Below are 14582 nucleotides of genomic sequence, written 5' to 3'. Positions count from 1 at the left end.
AATCAGCATATGGGGGCGCCTGGGTGGCTCAGTGGGTTGGGTGGCCAACTACAGCTCAGGTCATGATCTCACGGTCTGTGATTTCGAGCCCCGCATGGGGCTTTGTGCTGACAGCTCAGAGCGTGGAGCCTGCTTCCGATTCTGTGTCTCCCACTCTCTCTGCCCCTTCCCTGCTTGCTGTCTCTCGCTCTCTCAAAAATAATAAACATTAAAAAAAACAAGCTTACGAATTATTAAAGTCACAACAAAATGAAGAATAAAAACTAACTTTTATAAAGCTCCATAATGTCATGAGATAGACATAGATATATCTATGTTGCGGAGAGGCCTTTAAAATAAAATTGGAAGCTGGTAATATTAAATTATCTAAAAGCACCCTCTAGTGGCAAAAAAAGCAATCCACGTATAAGCCAAGCCAAACTTCCATATAATGAGTATCGATAGTAGTAATTAACTAAAAAACTGAAAATAAGTGTGGCTATCATTAACTTGGTTTTAATGATTTTCTACTGCTCAATTCAGTAACACAGTTGGAAAAATTATCTTAGTACTAAAAATATATCCACCACATAAAATACATATACCTACAATGCAAATATATTGCATTGAGTACAAATCAAACATGTTTAATTTAATTATATTAAAAATTTTTTTTATGTTTATTCATTTCCTGAGAGAGAGACAGAGCGCAAGCAGAGGAGGGACAGAGAGAGGGAGATAATCCAAAGCAGACTCCAGGCTCTGAGCTGTCAGCACAGAGCCCAATGCAGGGCTTACACTCACAAACCGCCAGATCATGCCTGAGCAAAGTGGGATGCTTAATCGACTGAGCCACCCAGGTGCCCCTAATTTGATTATATTTTTACTAGAGACAGCTCCTGTTTAAAATTTTAAATATGATAGTCTAAAATTACTAAGTATTGATGACAAACCAATACTTTTTGCCATTAACTGTAACATTACCTAATTTGAAATATACACGCAACGTTTTCTATCAATCTTAAGTTCACTAATGTTTTCAACTGCTATATTTTACTGGCCATGAAGAGAATTTACTATGCATTAGAAATCTTGTAATGAAACATTTAGAATACGTTGAAGTCAGAAAACACTGCAATTCAGTAAAGTAATAGCAATTTTTTTAAAAGCTGATGGCACAAAAAAATGGCCAATTAAAAGCTACTTTCTGTCATTTAAAAAAATTTGTATTTAGACTTTGAATATTTTCTTCATATTTCAGTGTGCTCTTATCTTTCTACCTATGTCTGGGTAAAAGCTAAGACATTAATAAAGACCGACTGGAATTTTTTTTTTTTTTTTTTTGCTTCATCTTTATTGAATAGGTTCAAAAATGAAGACAATATTTATAATAAAAAACTGTGAACAAGAGACAACAGCAACCATAATAATTTTACTTTTTCAAGCTAATGACTTTCAGAATAATATATAAGCAATTTTTACATTTTAAATTTAAGCTTATAATCATTCTTTATTCTACCACACTGGCAAATACTTGTGAAAATAAATAAAAATAAACTAAATGATCTAGGAAAATTTCTCATAAACTGAACTATTGCACAACAAATCAATGTGAGAATAATATATGTAAGTAATATAAAAATGCATTTAAACACATTGTCACAACATGTTTCATAATTCATAAGTATACTTCACCAACTTACTATTTATAATAATCTCTGGGTTCTAGAATTGGATGATTTTTTTTTACCAACTCATTTTCCATGTAGTACATTGTAACATTTACTTGCTACTGCAAAATTCTGTGAGAAACAAACACGTGCCACTTCTGTTTAAGTTCATTTTATCTACCCTTCCCCTTGGGCAAAAATTATGTGGTCTTAAAAAAAAATAGTGCTCAGTTCCAGGTAAAACAAAGTTTAAAGTTCTTCCTATGATTTATAACAATTAAGACAGAATAACACATTATAGAAATGAAAATCTAATACGTACATTATTCTCCTAAATTAATTACAGCTTATTCTAATAAATGGACTTCTTTTAAAGACTAATTTGACTGAATGAAGACAACCAGAAAAAAAAAAAAAAGTTAATAAAAAGTCAGGAAAGAAACCATAAGGAAAATAAAATAACAATTCCCATTATCTCAAGTTTACATACCCTGCCCGAATGAAAAACAAAAACAGAAACAAAAAACAAAACCCCCAAAAACTAATGAATACAATTACAAAGTATAAGCATAAATAAATTTCAGAAAAATTGTAAGCCACAAATTTCTACATTAACCCTTACAGTTGATCACAGTCATAAATGAGAAGCTATAAACTGCCTATAAAAGATTTGCTTATAACTTTATAAGATCAAAGCTCTTTCCATTCAACAGAAATTACTAATAAATTACAGAATATGGCTGCATAGGCGATCAAAGAAATCTGCTAAATACTGTTACATTGAAAGTGACAATGATTAAAAGCTACATTTTAGCCAAAATTAAAGTATAATTAAATTTTTGTGAATGTTTAATTACTAAGTCAACTAATGCATTAAAGCAATGCATTTTCAGTGGGGTTTTTACTGTGATATGAATGGTGTTTTGGCATTAAACACTAAAAAGAAAATATAAGTAGGAAAATTAGACATTCTCTTGACCTACTCATAACTACATCTAACTATACTTCAAGGGAAATTAAAATTTAAAAATTGCTAATGATTATCCAAATTATTTATTAGGTGAGGTGGTTTGTTTTAAAATCTATTAAAAATAATTGTTTCTAATTACACAGAAATAAATGTGTGGAATTTTGTAAGGAAATTTATGCATTTTATATTATTTTCAAACTTTGCAAATAAAAAAAGTAGTAAAATAAAACTCTTTAGACATGAGGTTATGAAAAAAATGAAAGATGGAGATACAATTAGAATATACATTCAACTAACAAAGAAGTAAAAAAAAATCATTCAGTTATGACTGAAATAAGACACATTTGTATTTTTCAGTCTTGTGTTTCTAAAAAGGAAACTGCGTAATTACATTTTAAAGAATGAGTAAAGACCTTTAAATTATAAAATTAATGATATACTGAGTAAAGGACAACCTACACCTGTGGGGCTTTTTTCCTTTCTTTTTTAGTATTTATAAAATTAATTGTTGGCCAGCTCTACAGAAATGATCTCACATAACTAGTTGTAACTAAAAATATTCTCTTCATTTCCAAAATTTCAAGCATCCCATCCTATGATACTATCTGAAAATAGGCACCAATAATAAATATGTTTGTTCTGATTTTTTGCTCAAGGTAATGATCATCCCTAAAGCCTGAAGGACTGAGCACTAGTGTTTGATTTTGTGGAGGTATGCTTCATGTGCTTTAACAACAATAACAGAAAAGTAACACCTAAGTTAATGATTCCACTTGAAATTATTTTGACAGATGAGTGAATATTTCCTTGGATGGCACAGTTTGGGGCATCAGGTATTTATTATACACAGTATATGTACACAAATATATACACACACACATTACACAGCCAAAGATTAAGCTTCAAAAATTGCTGAAAAAAGTATTTTGAATAATTTTAGCATAAATTCAGTAGAGGAAGTGCTTAGCTGTCCAAGCAGCAATAGTCATAAAATTTTAGACTTAGCTTTTTTTTGGACTCTGTTCACAGAACCATTCTTCGAATGCCACATTCACAGCAGAACTTTGCCCATTCTACAGGGTATTTAGTCCCACACTCGTGGCAGAATTTTGGTAAGTGTCCTGTTGAATTTCCTTCCATGCCTTTAATGTTTCCGCCATTAAGTGAAGATACACAGTCTCCATCTGGCCTGAAGAAGTATAGGAAAAAAAGTGGAAACACAAAGTTCTTGTCAGTAGTTTTCATAACCCTTAGAAAACACAACATAAAAATATTAAGTACAACTAGAACATTGTTTAACCTCATTTTTAATATTCCTCTAGTTTAGATTAAAAAAAAAAGAATCCCTTTTAGTTAATAATGAAATTCTAAATGTTTTCTTTGGCATTTTATTTGTCCCTGTTATGAGAATCTTTCAGGAACAAATGCCACCACACTTTGCATCTCCTCAATATACTACGTATTTACTACAATGGGAGCATGATGGAAAGTTAGGTGTCCCTTCTGCAAAACCATCTCTACAGAGAAAACTGGAACTCTGCCCTGAGGAAAGGTGGAGGTCTTTCCTCCAAATATACATCATAATAAATATGTACATATAACATATATTATAAAACTAAATACATAATTTCTCCCAATCTATTATGCTATTTTCACTGTATCCATAGTATCTTTTAAAATTCTCATCATTATCATTAGGTCCTTTGCTCTACTTTAGTTACACTAACACACTCAAATTCTTTCATCCTTTATCCCCTGTACTGCAACCCTCATGGCTCTGGACACTCTTCACTGTCACCTTGAACTCTGTGTCCCCCTTTGCTTTAACTGTTGTCCATCTGACATGCAGTATATGTTATTTATGTTATGTCTTCTCCATAAGACTGTAAGCTCCCTGAGTGCAGGGATTTTTATCTGTTTTATTATTGCTCTAGGCTAGGATCAAGAGAAGTACTGGACATAAACTCATCTCTCAGTAAATATTTTTTTAACGAGTAAGTGAATGAGTAATACATGACAAGGATAAAGAAAGCAAAATATTTGGTCTGTTTAAAATGCCAAAGAAAACTTCTCTCAAGATTGATCAACAAAAAAGGAACAAACAATATTCAGAATAAAAGAGGGATGTAACTACAGATATAACAGAGATTTAAAATTATAAGAACAATTCTATGCTAGCAATTTGAAGCTCAGATGAAATGAAAAATTTCCTAGAAAAATGTACTTATGAAAACTGATTTCAAATAAACTAGCACTAAACAAACATAATCATTAAATTATGAATTAAATAGTAATTAACAGACTACCCCTCCTTATCACGTAGGTACACACACACATAATGGACTCAGGACAGTTTTACATGGTAAATTCTACTAAACTTTTCCAAAAGAGGGAGGTGAAAAACAATATTCTGCAATTTCTTTTCAAAGGTTGTTTGAAACTCAAACTAATAAGATAAAATTAAAATAAAATTTACCTGTTAACTTGGAAATACATGTAAATATCTTCAAGAATTTCAGCAAATGCAATTTACAAACATGCAATTCAGGACACTTTAGGTTTATTTCAGAACATAGGACTGATTTAACATTAGGAAATATATTAATACAATTTATCACATAAACAGACTAAAGGATTTAAAAATATTAGTTATATGTACATATATGATATTAATAACACTCACCACTTATGCTTGATTAAAAAAACACTTAGAAAATTAGGAATAAAAGGGAATGTCATTACATCAATAAAATGTATTTAACAGAATTCTGTATCAGTCTCCCTCTTTAATGGTGACATGTAAGAATTTTCTTTAAAAACAGAAATGTCACAAGAATGTCAGCTATAATCATTTCTATTTTAATATAACCTATAATGTAGCATAAGGTGAACTCCTTGTTTCTGTGGACACATCTGACACTGGGATAGCTTCCCAGCCTTCTTTAATGAAAACCTTTAAAAAGGTGGAATGCCAGCTGTGCTTCCAGGCCATAGAGCTTATACGCTGTCCACTGAAACCAGACATCCCTCAGGACAAAATGAAAGCTATGTCCATGGACTGTTATGTGAGAAACTCGTTCCCTTTGGGGGACACAGAATTTCCAATTAAACTGATTCTACACACACTTATAAGATCTTGTTCTTTCACACCCAAGCTGTCACTTGGACGGTCAAAGACCAGCTCCAGGATGGGGGCAAGGATTTCCAGGAAAGAGACACACCTGACACTTCTTGCTATCATTCCCTATTTCCTGTCAGTAATCCCAATGCCAAATGTCATATATTACCATGTGACTACATCTAGCTGTGCCTCCGGATGAGCATTTCAAGAGTCCTGGCTTAGAGAAGAGGCATGAGCGAGAGGGGAAGGCAAAGTTGAGTTTCTAAAGCTCCACTTTGTACAAGTCCAACAAACCAACTCCTTTCTCCCACAATGACATTAAAACCCAAGCCTTTCAACAGGAAGATCGGTAAAGCCTCAAATGTAAGTGCAGTGTCAGGGTTAATTTACCCATTTGACCTCTAGTTTCCTTTGTTTATTTACCCGTGGAGGTTTCCTTTACTTTTCTGAGAGCTAAGCTATACATTCAAAAGGATATTTGTTCCATTTTGTGTAGTTATTTCTAGGTATTTTGGGTGGAAGAACCATCCAGAAAATGTAGTCTCTCAAACTTGCAGGAAAAGATATCTATGAGATTTCTTCATCTATTATGGTTGTAGTTATTCTATCTGGGTAGGGTAGTAAGTCAAGTGAACAAGGTTCAGGGTTTCCTATCACATATCAACCATTTAAAAAGAAAGAAAAGAAAACCAAAAAAAGAACCCAAACTCATTTTTAATGGATTTTTACCCCTGATTGTTGACACTTCTTTTGTCTACCTCTTTAGAAAGATTAAATGATCTTTTTATTCAAGCGCATGTATTTATTAAGCTTTCTACTTTATAAGAGAATGTTAATTCTACACTCAGAATGGCCCTATACTTACACAACAACATAGTACAGCCACATGTCAGGAATCCAAGAAACATTAAGTTCACTTCTTTCATACTTAACATGCATCAAAACCTCAGCTGAGACAAACAATGTTTATTAAAGAATGTAGCTGGAAAGGTAGTAATTCGCCTATTCATCTATTGCTCTCATTCCATGTTATGCCTAAACATCACTCTTAAAACTTTAAAAATCCAAACCAAAGAATTCAAACTCTCTGGGAGGGATGTGGACCTGTTCATTTTCAGAAAGTTCCACAGGTGCTTTGTTCTGAAGGGTAACAACCAAGATTGACAGCTAGGATTTAGATACTTGAAAATCTAACCCTGCATTAAATCTAAATAATGGATAACTGTGTATGTTATAACAAAAGCGGACAACATATATACCTATACCTAACAAATATATATCACAATAATTTTTGGTGAATTCATGTTATAGGCCTGCATTGAGGGCATCTTAAAACACCCTATGAAATTCATTACCGTATTTACAGTGGAGATGTTAGTTAAGAAGTTATCCATTGGATGGGGAGGATAAATTAGAAGAAGGTGGTCAAAAGGTATAAACTTCTAGTTGTAAGATAAATAGGTACTAGGGATGTAATGTCCAACATGATGACTACAGCAAACAGTGTGACAGATAGGAACACTGTTCCTAAGCGAGTAAATCCTAAAAGTTCTCAGCACAAGGTGAAATCTTTTTTTTTTTTTTTTGCTTTTTTCCTTCTATCTGTGTTAAGAAGATGGATGTTAACCGAACATATGGTAATCGTTTCAGAATATATGTAAAACAAAACATCATGCTGTCTGCCTTAAACTTATCCAGTGATGTATGGCAATTACTTCTCAATAAAGCTGGAAAAAAAAGTTATCCATTAAATTACTCAGTTCCTCTTTTATAAGAATTGACAGGCAGATTTCTGAGGCATTGAGACTAGTGCTTTCAAAGAGAAATAATTTTTGTTTTTTAAATATAACATCAATCATGTAACTACTCTTCTCTTCTCCTGTACTCTGGCTGCTACAAAGTTTGGACCCAATTTATGGCCAAGGGCTAAGCTGTGGACTAACTTCATTCCTTTTTTTGCTTTATCTTTTAATTCTCATTTTTCTTTTTCCTATTCTTTCATTTTTATACAATACTGTATCTCAATATGTATCTCTGTATATTGCCTTAAAGCTTTCTGGAATAGTTGGAATATATATACACACACACACACACACATACACGCACACACACATTTTTATATAATATTGTATCTCAACATGTATCTCTGTATATTACCTTAAAGCTTTCTGGAATAGTTGTGATTGATACACACACACACACACACACACACACACATACTAGCTGTAACTGGAAGGATTTCATTATATGCTTAAACATGGAGTGAATGTCAAAGTTGTACAAATATTGTGACAGATAAGAAAGGGAAGTACATGGATATTCACAACCTCAGTAGGGGAATTTAAATGTATTAAAATGCTGCTGAAAATTACAATACCAGTGGTATAAAGGGTCTAAGACTCAATTTGTTGAGGTAAAAAGAACTACGTTGCACTTAAAATTAAGATATAAAATACCAATGAATCCAGTGAAACTGAACAGATTACTTTGAGCATTTACAACATTAATAACTACAAGGTATAGGAAACTATTATTTATGCCCAAATTATTTCTTTAGTGTACAGCTTAAAAACCAAACTAAATCATTAACAGTAAAGGAAAATTAGATTTTCTATTAACAGTCTGATACATATTTTTGTATACGGCCTTAAAAAACTACATATATTCATTTTTATTTTAGTTCTTACAATCTCAGAGCTAAACATACCTGGCTATGTAGCTCTCAGTATATGTTTTTCTTTTGTTTGTAAGCACACCTGAAGCAGGATTTCGTGCCAAACTAGGTGGTGTGGAATTTCGAGGTTTGATGTTAGTTCTAAGAGAGAAAGAGATGACATAATGAAAACATAAAAAATAATAAGCATTTATTTCTCATATTGCTTATTTGCATGATTAGAAAAATAATTTGAAGCTGTAGAGAGGTGAATTCAAAAGATTAAAATACAAGTAATTATTTTAAATCTGAAAATAGTTAAAGCTAAGGATAATCCAAAGCACTTTGCATTTACTAACAGTATCCTGATGGCATATAAAATCAACTATATATATATATATATATATATATATATATATATATATATATATATATATGTTACGTGAAATTTAAAGTTAATAATTCTGAAAGGCTTCAGGATTTTAAAAGTTTAAATCTATAGTTCCTTCAAAATAGAGATATTTGTTAAATGCCTATGAATACCTGCTAAATAATATGTTACACATTATGAGATGTGGTTAAAAAAATAAGAAAGAGGGCGCCTGGGTGGCTTAGTCGCTTAAGCATCTGACTTCAGCTCAGGTCATGACCTCACGGTTTGTGAGTTCAAGCTCCGCATCAGGCTCTGTGCTGACAGCTCGGAGCCTGGAGCCTGCTTCAGATTCTGTGTCTCTCTTGCTCTCTGCCCCTCCCCTACTCATGCTCTATCTCTGTCTCAAAAATAAATAAACATTAAAAAAAAAACAAGAAATATTAGCCAGTATTAGCCAAATATTAGCCAAGAAATATTTAATAATTTTCAATAAATGAAAGCCTACTCTTGGAAATAGCAACTAAAATAAATGGGTTAATATAATTTCCCCCTTTTAAGATTTAATCTAGTCAACTACACAGCCTGGACTATATGGTATCAGTAGATGAGTTCTGGTTGGATCATCACTGAATTCCCTTTATGAAATTTCAGGAATCAAAGAAAGCTTAGACGGATGAATAACAATACAGTGGTAAAAGTACAAGATTTGGGATTCAGATGAACCCGGATTCAAACCCAAATTGCTACTGACTAGTGTGGCAGTAGCAGGCAACTTGAGTCTAAGTTCCCCATTTCTAAAATTAACTATCATCAGTTTTCTTATAGAAGTTATGATATGCCAGCTGCAATTTATATAAACATTCAGAATAGTTGACGATGATGATAATACTATTTTATTACTACTATGGCTATTGTTACTACTACTACTAGTTAACATTTACAAAATGGTGCTTACCACATTTGGTATAGTTATATTTCTAATTGCCTTCATATATAAGCTTACTTAATCCTCATAATAATCCAATGAAGTAAACAGTATTAATAACTCTACTTTAGAAATGAGGCAACTAAGGCAAAGAGTGGTTAAGTAACTTCACCAAGGTGACACATTCAAATGTGTTGCCAAACAGATGTTAAAGAGCTAGTTCCTTCTCCCTCTTTAGAGATTTAGTCAACTCTTTTCAGAGATATCCAATGTTGTGTCACATGAACAAGCAGAATACATTTAAAAATTCCTTTAGATGGTAAGTTCTTAAACAATGGCTGAAATTCTTCCTCCTTAGCGAGCAAAGTTGGAGACAGTCTCTGAAATAGCTACCTCCAAAATAGACATAGGTAATAACAACATCTACTGTTTTCCAAATGCCAAATATGATGCCAGGTACTATACATACTTTACTTTGTTTAATCTTCACAGAAATCTCCGAAGATATTATTATTCCCATCTTAAAGTTGAATAAACTCATACTCAGAGAAATTAAGTAAGCTGAAAAGCTATAACATGGCCACAGTATTTGAACTTGAATTTAGATGGGTTGTTACATTTCTTATATCAATATGCAATGCTGTCATTCAAAAAGAGGCTGCTTTCAGTAGTTACTTTAAGTTATTTCTAAACTTTGGGACGCCTGGGTGGTTCAGTCAGTTAAGTGTCTATCTCTCGGTTTCAGCTCAGGTCATGATCTCGCAGTTCGTGAGTTGGAGCCCCGCATCAACTCTGCGCTGCCAGTGTGGAGCCTGCTTGGGATTCTCTCTCTCTCCTTCTCTCTCTGCCCCTACCCTGCTCTCATTCACTCTCTCTCAAAATAAGTAAACTATAAAAAAAAATAATAATAATTTCTAAACTTTGACAAGAATCACCTTGGTGTATGAATGGGTTACCCTGGACCCTTCAAATGGCGACTGACAGTCTAGCGATGAGGTGTATATACTCTTATATAGCCAGCCCCTCCAGGGATGTTGCAGAACTGCTACAGTACCTTTTTGGGAATTCAACCTCTAAAAACTAATTGCCAAACAATGGCAATTCCTCCAGTGAGAGTCAGAAGAGAAATAGGAAGGACACTTTTTTTTTTTTTTTGGCTCTAAAACAAAGTCTTGCTAGAAATCCTATCACCTTCTTATATTATGTACATGAGATACACAGATAATACAAACACACCTCTAGATATACACATATAACCTCACCATATCAATGAAGTTATTCAAATAATTAGAAAATTGTTTTAAAATTAGAGAAAAATCAGATTATCAACAAGAATCATCATTATGAAATATCAATCATGTACTTTTAGTAACATCTTCTAAGAGGTGGAATCTGAGTATCAGGAACCATTCTTAGGAGATTGGGAAAAACAGTCTTGATCAGTACTTAAAACATGCTGCCCCAGTCCCACATGGTCAGCACACTTTTGCTCCTGGCCAGAGTTTGAAAAGCGCTACCCTTATTCTGTATCTGTAATCTGCTTGACCTAGGTCACACAATAATAAAGAAAGTTTAATTTTGGAATTACACTTACTCTACCTTGCCACCAGTCACTGTTTCTTTGAGATACACTTCAGAGCAAATAGAGAGCAACAGGAGTACTAAGAAAATGGCTCAGGGCACAAATTCTTCCTTCTAGGATTGATCACTAACTACTTAAAAAGAACACATGGTTGCTGCTAATATCGCAAAGACTTCTCCCATCTTTATTTTACTTTATTTTACATTTAAATTTATTCTTACTTTTCATACATGGTAAGAGAATGCTGTAGCAGGCATCGGTTTAAAAGTTAAGTAAGTGAATTCTGATGAATAATACACATTTCAACTTCAATAAGTAATTTATCAGATTCTAATTTCATCATTTTAAAATGAGAGGGCTAGACTTGGGAGTTGGAGCCCAAACTAGAAAACCCTGAAGACTTATGTGGAAGAGTTCCAAGATGACTGCCATCAGCACTTGCCACTCTTCTCCGCTTTCTAGGCCAGTACAGAGAGGGGAGTGTACCTGGCAGTGTCTTATCCTTTCCCAGTTTCATGTGTTATTTGTAACCATGTAACCAAAAGGATGAGAATTCCTGGACCAAATGTTTTCTAAAATCTTTTTTCTGCCTTTTTATAATAATTATCTAACTAAAAAATAATACAGGAATATTACACATTATGTAGGGCATAATATCCCCTATTCTCTTCTTTTTAAAAATATTGCTTCTAAAAGAAAGCTTCATAAAAATAACAATTATTGAAGGTGGCTATTTCAATCCTCTAAAAGTTAAAATTTAATGTAAACAAATGTATGCTAAAACCAGCTTTATGTAGAACAGAAATGCTCATCTAACATCAGTGTTTTAAATCCTAGAAGATTATTTAGCACTTCTAGGCTTACAAATGATTAAAGAAAGATTTTTTAAGTATAGGAATGTATAAGTTTATAATATTCAATTACATAAAGCCTTTAAGGAAATATCTGAAAACGATTAACCAAACTGAGTTACAAATACTTACTTGTAAATGGGTAATAACTCATGTCTTTTGATGGCACTGTCTGATTTTGTATCACTGTCATACAACCTTTGCACATGTCTTCCAGTTCGAAGTGGAGGGCCTAACTTGTCCATCTTACTATTAAAATATATAAAGGTGTACCCATAAGGAGATTGCTACTGTTTGTTTCTTTATATTAAGAAAATATTTTTAACATTATTCTTATTCATCAGAAATCTACCCACCAAGCTCTAAATTATCAGACTGCCAGGGTAAGGATTATCAGAAAGAATCCTCAGTTCATACAAAGTCTACTATTAGATAGGAAATTCTGACGAGGAAGACCACCCTGCCAATTTTGAGGAACATCCAAGAAATGTCACATTTTTATATAGCAGGGCAATGGAATCAATAAAGCAAGTTAAGAAGGACAATGGCCATTTCAAATAAAACTTGTAGAGCTAGAAAAGTTATTATTCTGGTAAATAAGACTGATTTGATGTTTGTTCTTATGGAGTTCACAAATAATCTAATTTCCACGTTTCCTGATTTCATAGTAAGTTGTTTTTTCTTCTTTATTATTTTATAATTTCCTCTGCATTTTAAAATTCCAAATATAAAGGAATCAAATAAATTATATATATCTTTACCCCTGACTTTCTAACAAAGAATGATTATTTCTAAAATTTATACAGAGAAAGGTAAAGCATAATATAGTGGGAAAAAAAAATGGATGGCAAGTCTGAAATATCACATGTAGAAATGTTAAGTGGCCATGTCATCTGAAGTTTTTCCTCCAGATGGAAGACTGCAGGTTTGTTGAAATGTCATTGTTTTACATCAACCAAATAATTAAATCCTACATACTATCACCAACCAATATCCATTCATGGTAGGGACCAGGAAAAATTAAAATAGGAAAGTGACTACTGAATAATACATCAATGCTCATTAACTTAAAAAGGATACTCTTAAAAAGGCTTGTTTACTCCACTTAATCTTCCATTTACTCACTGACTCTACAAATCCTGAGCACCTACTATGTATCAGGCACTATGCTACATTCTGGGGATATCCCGGTAAATGAAACAAAACTGATCTTGTTTGTGCAGAATTTAGTGTCTAAAAAGAATCCGTTCATTGCTCTTGATTATAAGGGTCTCTATAGAGGGACACATTTTATACATTTTAATGTTTTTTCAGTATCCTATACATAGCAGATATTTCGCTGTGAAAGTTGGTATTAATGCTTTGCAGGTGGTGGTGCTTATATTAGGTGTTTACATCACAATATTTAAAACACTCTAAAGTTTTTTAAAAAATGCCTTCAATAAGATGTGGGGTACACACACACAGACACACACACACACACACACACACACACACACACACACGTGCACACAGGAATATTACCTAGCCATAAAAAGGATAAGCCTGCACCATTTGAGACAACACAGATGGACCTAGAGTGCATTATGCTGAATGAAGTAAGTCACACTAAGAAAGACAAATACCATACGATTTTACTCATATGTGGAATCTAAAAATCAAATGAATAAACACACAAAGAGCAGAATCAAATCTATAAATACAGAGAAGAACTGATGGTTGCCAGGGGGGTTGGAGGTGGGAAAAAGGGCAAATGGGTGAAGGGGAGCGGGAGATACAGGCTTCCAGTTATGGAATGAATAAGTCACAAGAACAAAAGGCACAGCTTCAGGAATATAGTCAATATTGTGTTGAATGGTGACAGCTGGTAGCTACATCTGTGGTGAGCACAGCATAACATATAGAGAAGTTGAATCGCTATGTTGTGTACCTGAAACTAATGTGACACTATGTGTCAACTATACTCAAAAAACTTCTTAAAAAATACCTTCATTAAATATATATATTTTACATAATTTCTAAAATGTTTGAAATTAAAATTAGGTTTCATCTGTAAAAGATTATTAATTTCACTATTTAGTAAATGTCAGTAAAAACTTAGTAAAAATCAGATTTTTCTTTGAATTGCTTAACAATTATCAAAACTTTAGTGTTACAAATAGTGGTTATTTTACAAAAGATATCTGTGTCTTCAGAATAAAGAATGAAAGATCTTATTTTCTTTCTCAGAAATTACTGAAATTAAGATTTAGAAAATTTTAAACTACATTTTTAAAACAAATTTTTCTAATAGGGTAAGAACTATTCAAATCTGACATATGACACAACAAAGTTCAATTTGATAAAGGAGATGTATAAACTCTAATAAAATCTAAAGGTAATTATCTAATGTGAGTATTACAAATTTTTCATATATGAGAATTAACCAGTATTTTCAGATTTTGAAAATCTAATTGAA

At 32.7% G+C, this 14582-nt stretch overlaps 2 protein-coding genes across 3 annotated transcripts in view; one reads left to right on the top strand and one right to left on the bottom strand.

Annotated features, from left to right (window-relative positions):
* IL7 (interleukin 7) overlaps positions 1-14582 on the top strand; it is a 95489-nt gene that overhangs the window by 64176 nt on the left and 16731 nt on the right. The gene's annotated exons all lie outside the window — the stretch shown is intronic.
* The window catches only part of ZC2HC1A (zinc finger C2HC-type containing 1A), a 50828-nt gene continuing 37529 nt past the window's right edge, over positions 1284-14582 (bottom strand). The window contains exons 8-10 of one of the 2 annotated variants that reach the window (XM_045049754.1): positions 12257-12373; positions 8448-8555; positions 1284-3808 (exon numbers count right to left, since the gene is read on the bottom strand). In XM_045049754.1, the coding sequence (XP_044905689.1) occupies positions 3643-3808; positions 8448-8555; positions 12257-12373 (391 nt within the window). In that variant the 3' untranslated portion in view covers positions 1284-3642. The remainder of the gene's footprint in view (positions 3809-8447; positions 8556-12256; positions 12374-14582) is intronic. The other variant, XM_006943283.5, reaches the window with a different exon arrangement.

Source organism: Felis catus, chromosome F2 (assembly GCF_018350175.1).
Source record: "Felis catus isolate Fca126 chromosome F2, F.catus_Fca126_mat1.0, whole genome shotgun sequence".
In the NCBI taxonomy this organism is placed as follows: Eukaryota; Metazoa; Chordata; class Mammalia; order Carnivora; family Felidae; genus Felis; species Felis catus.
The sequence above is the reverse complement of the archived record's forward strand: the minus strand, read 5'-3'. Positions and strand labels throughout refer to the sequence as shown.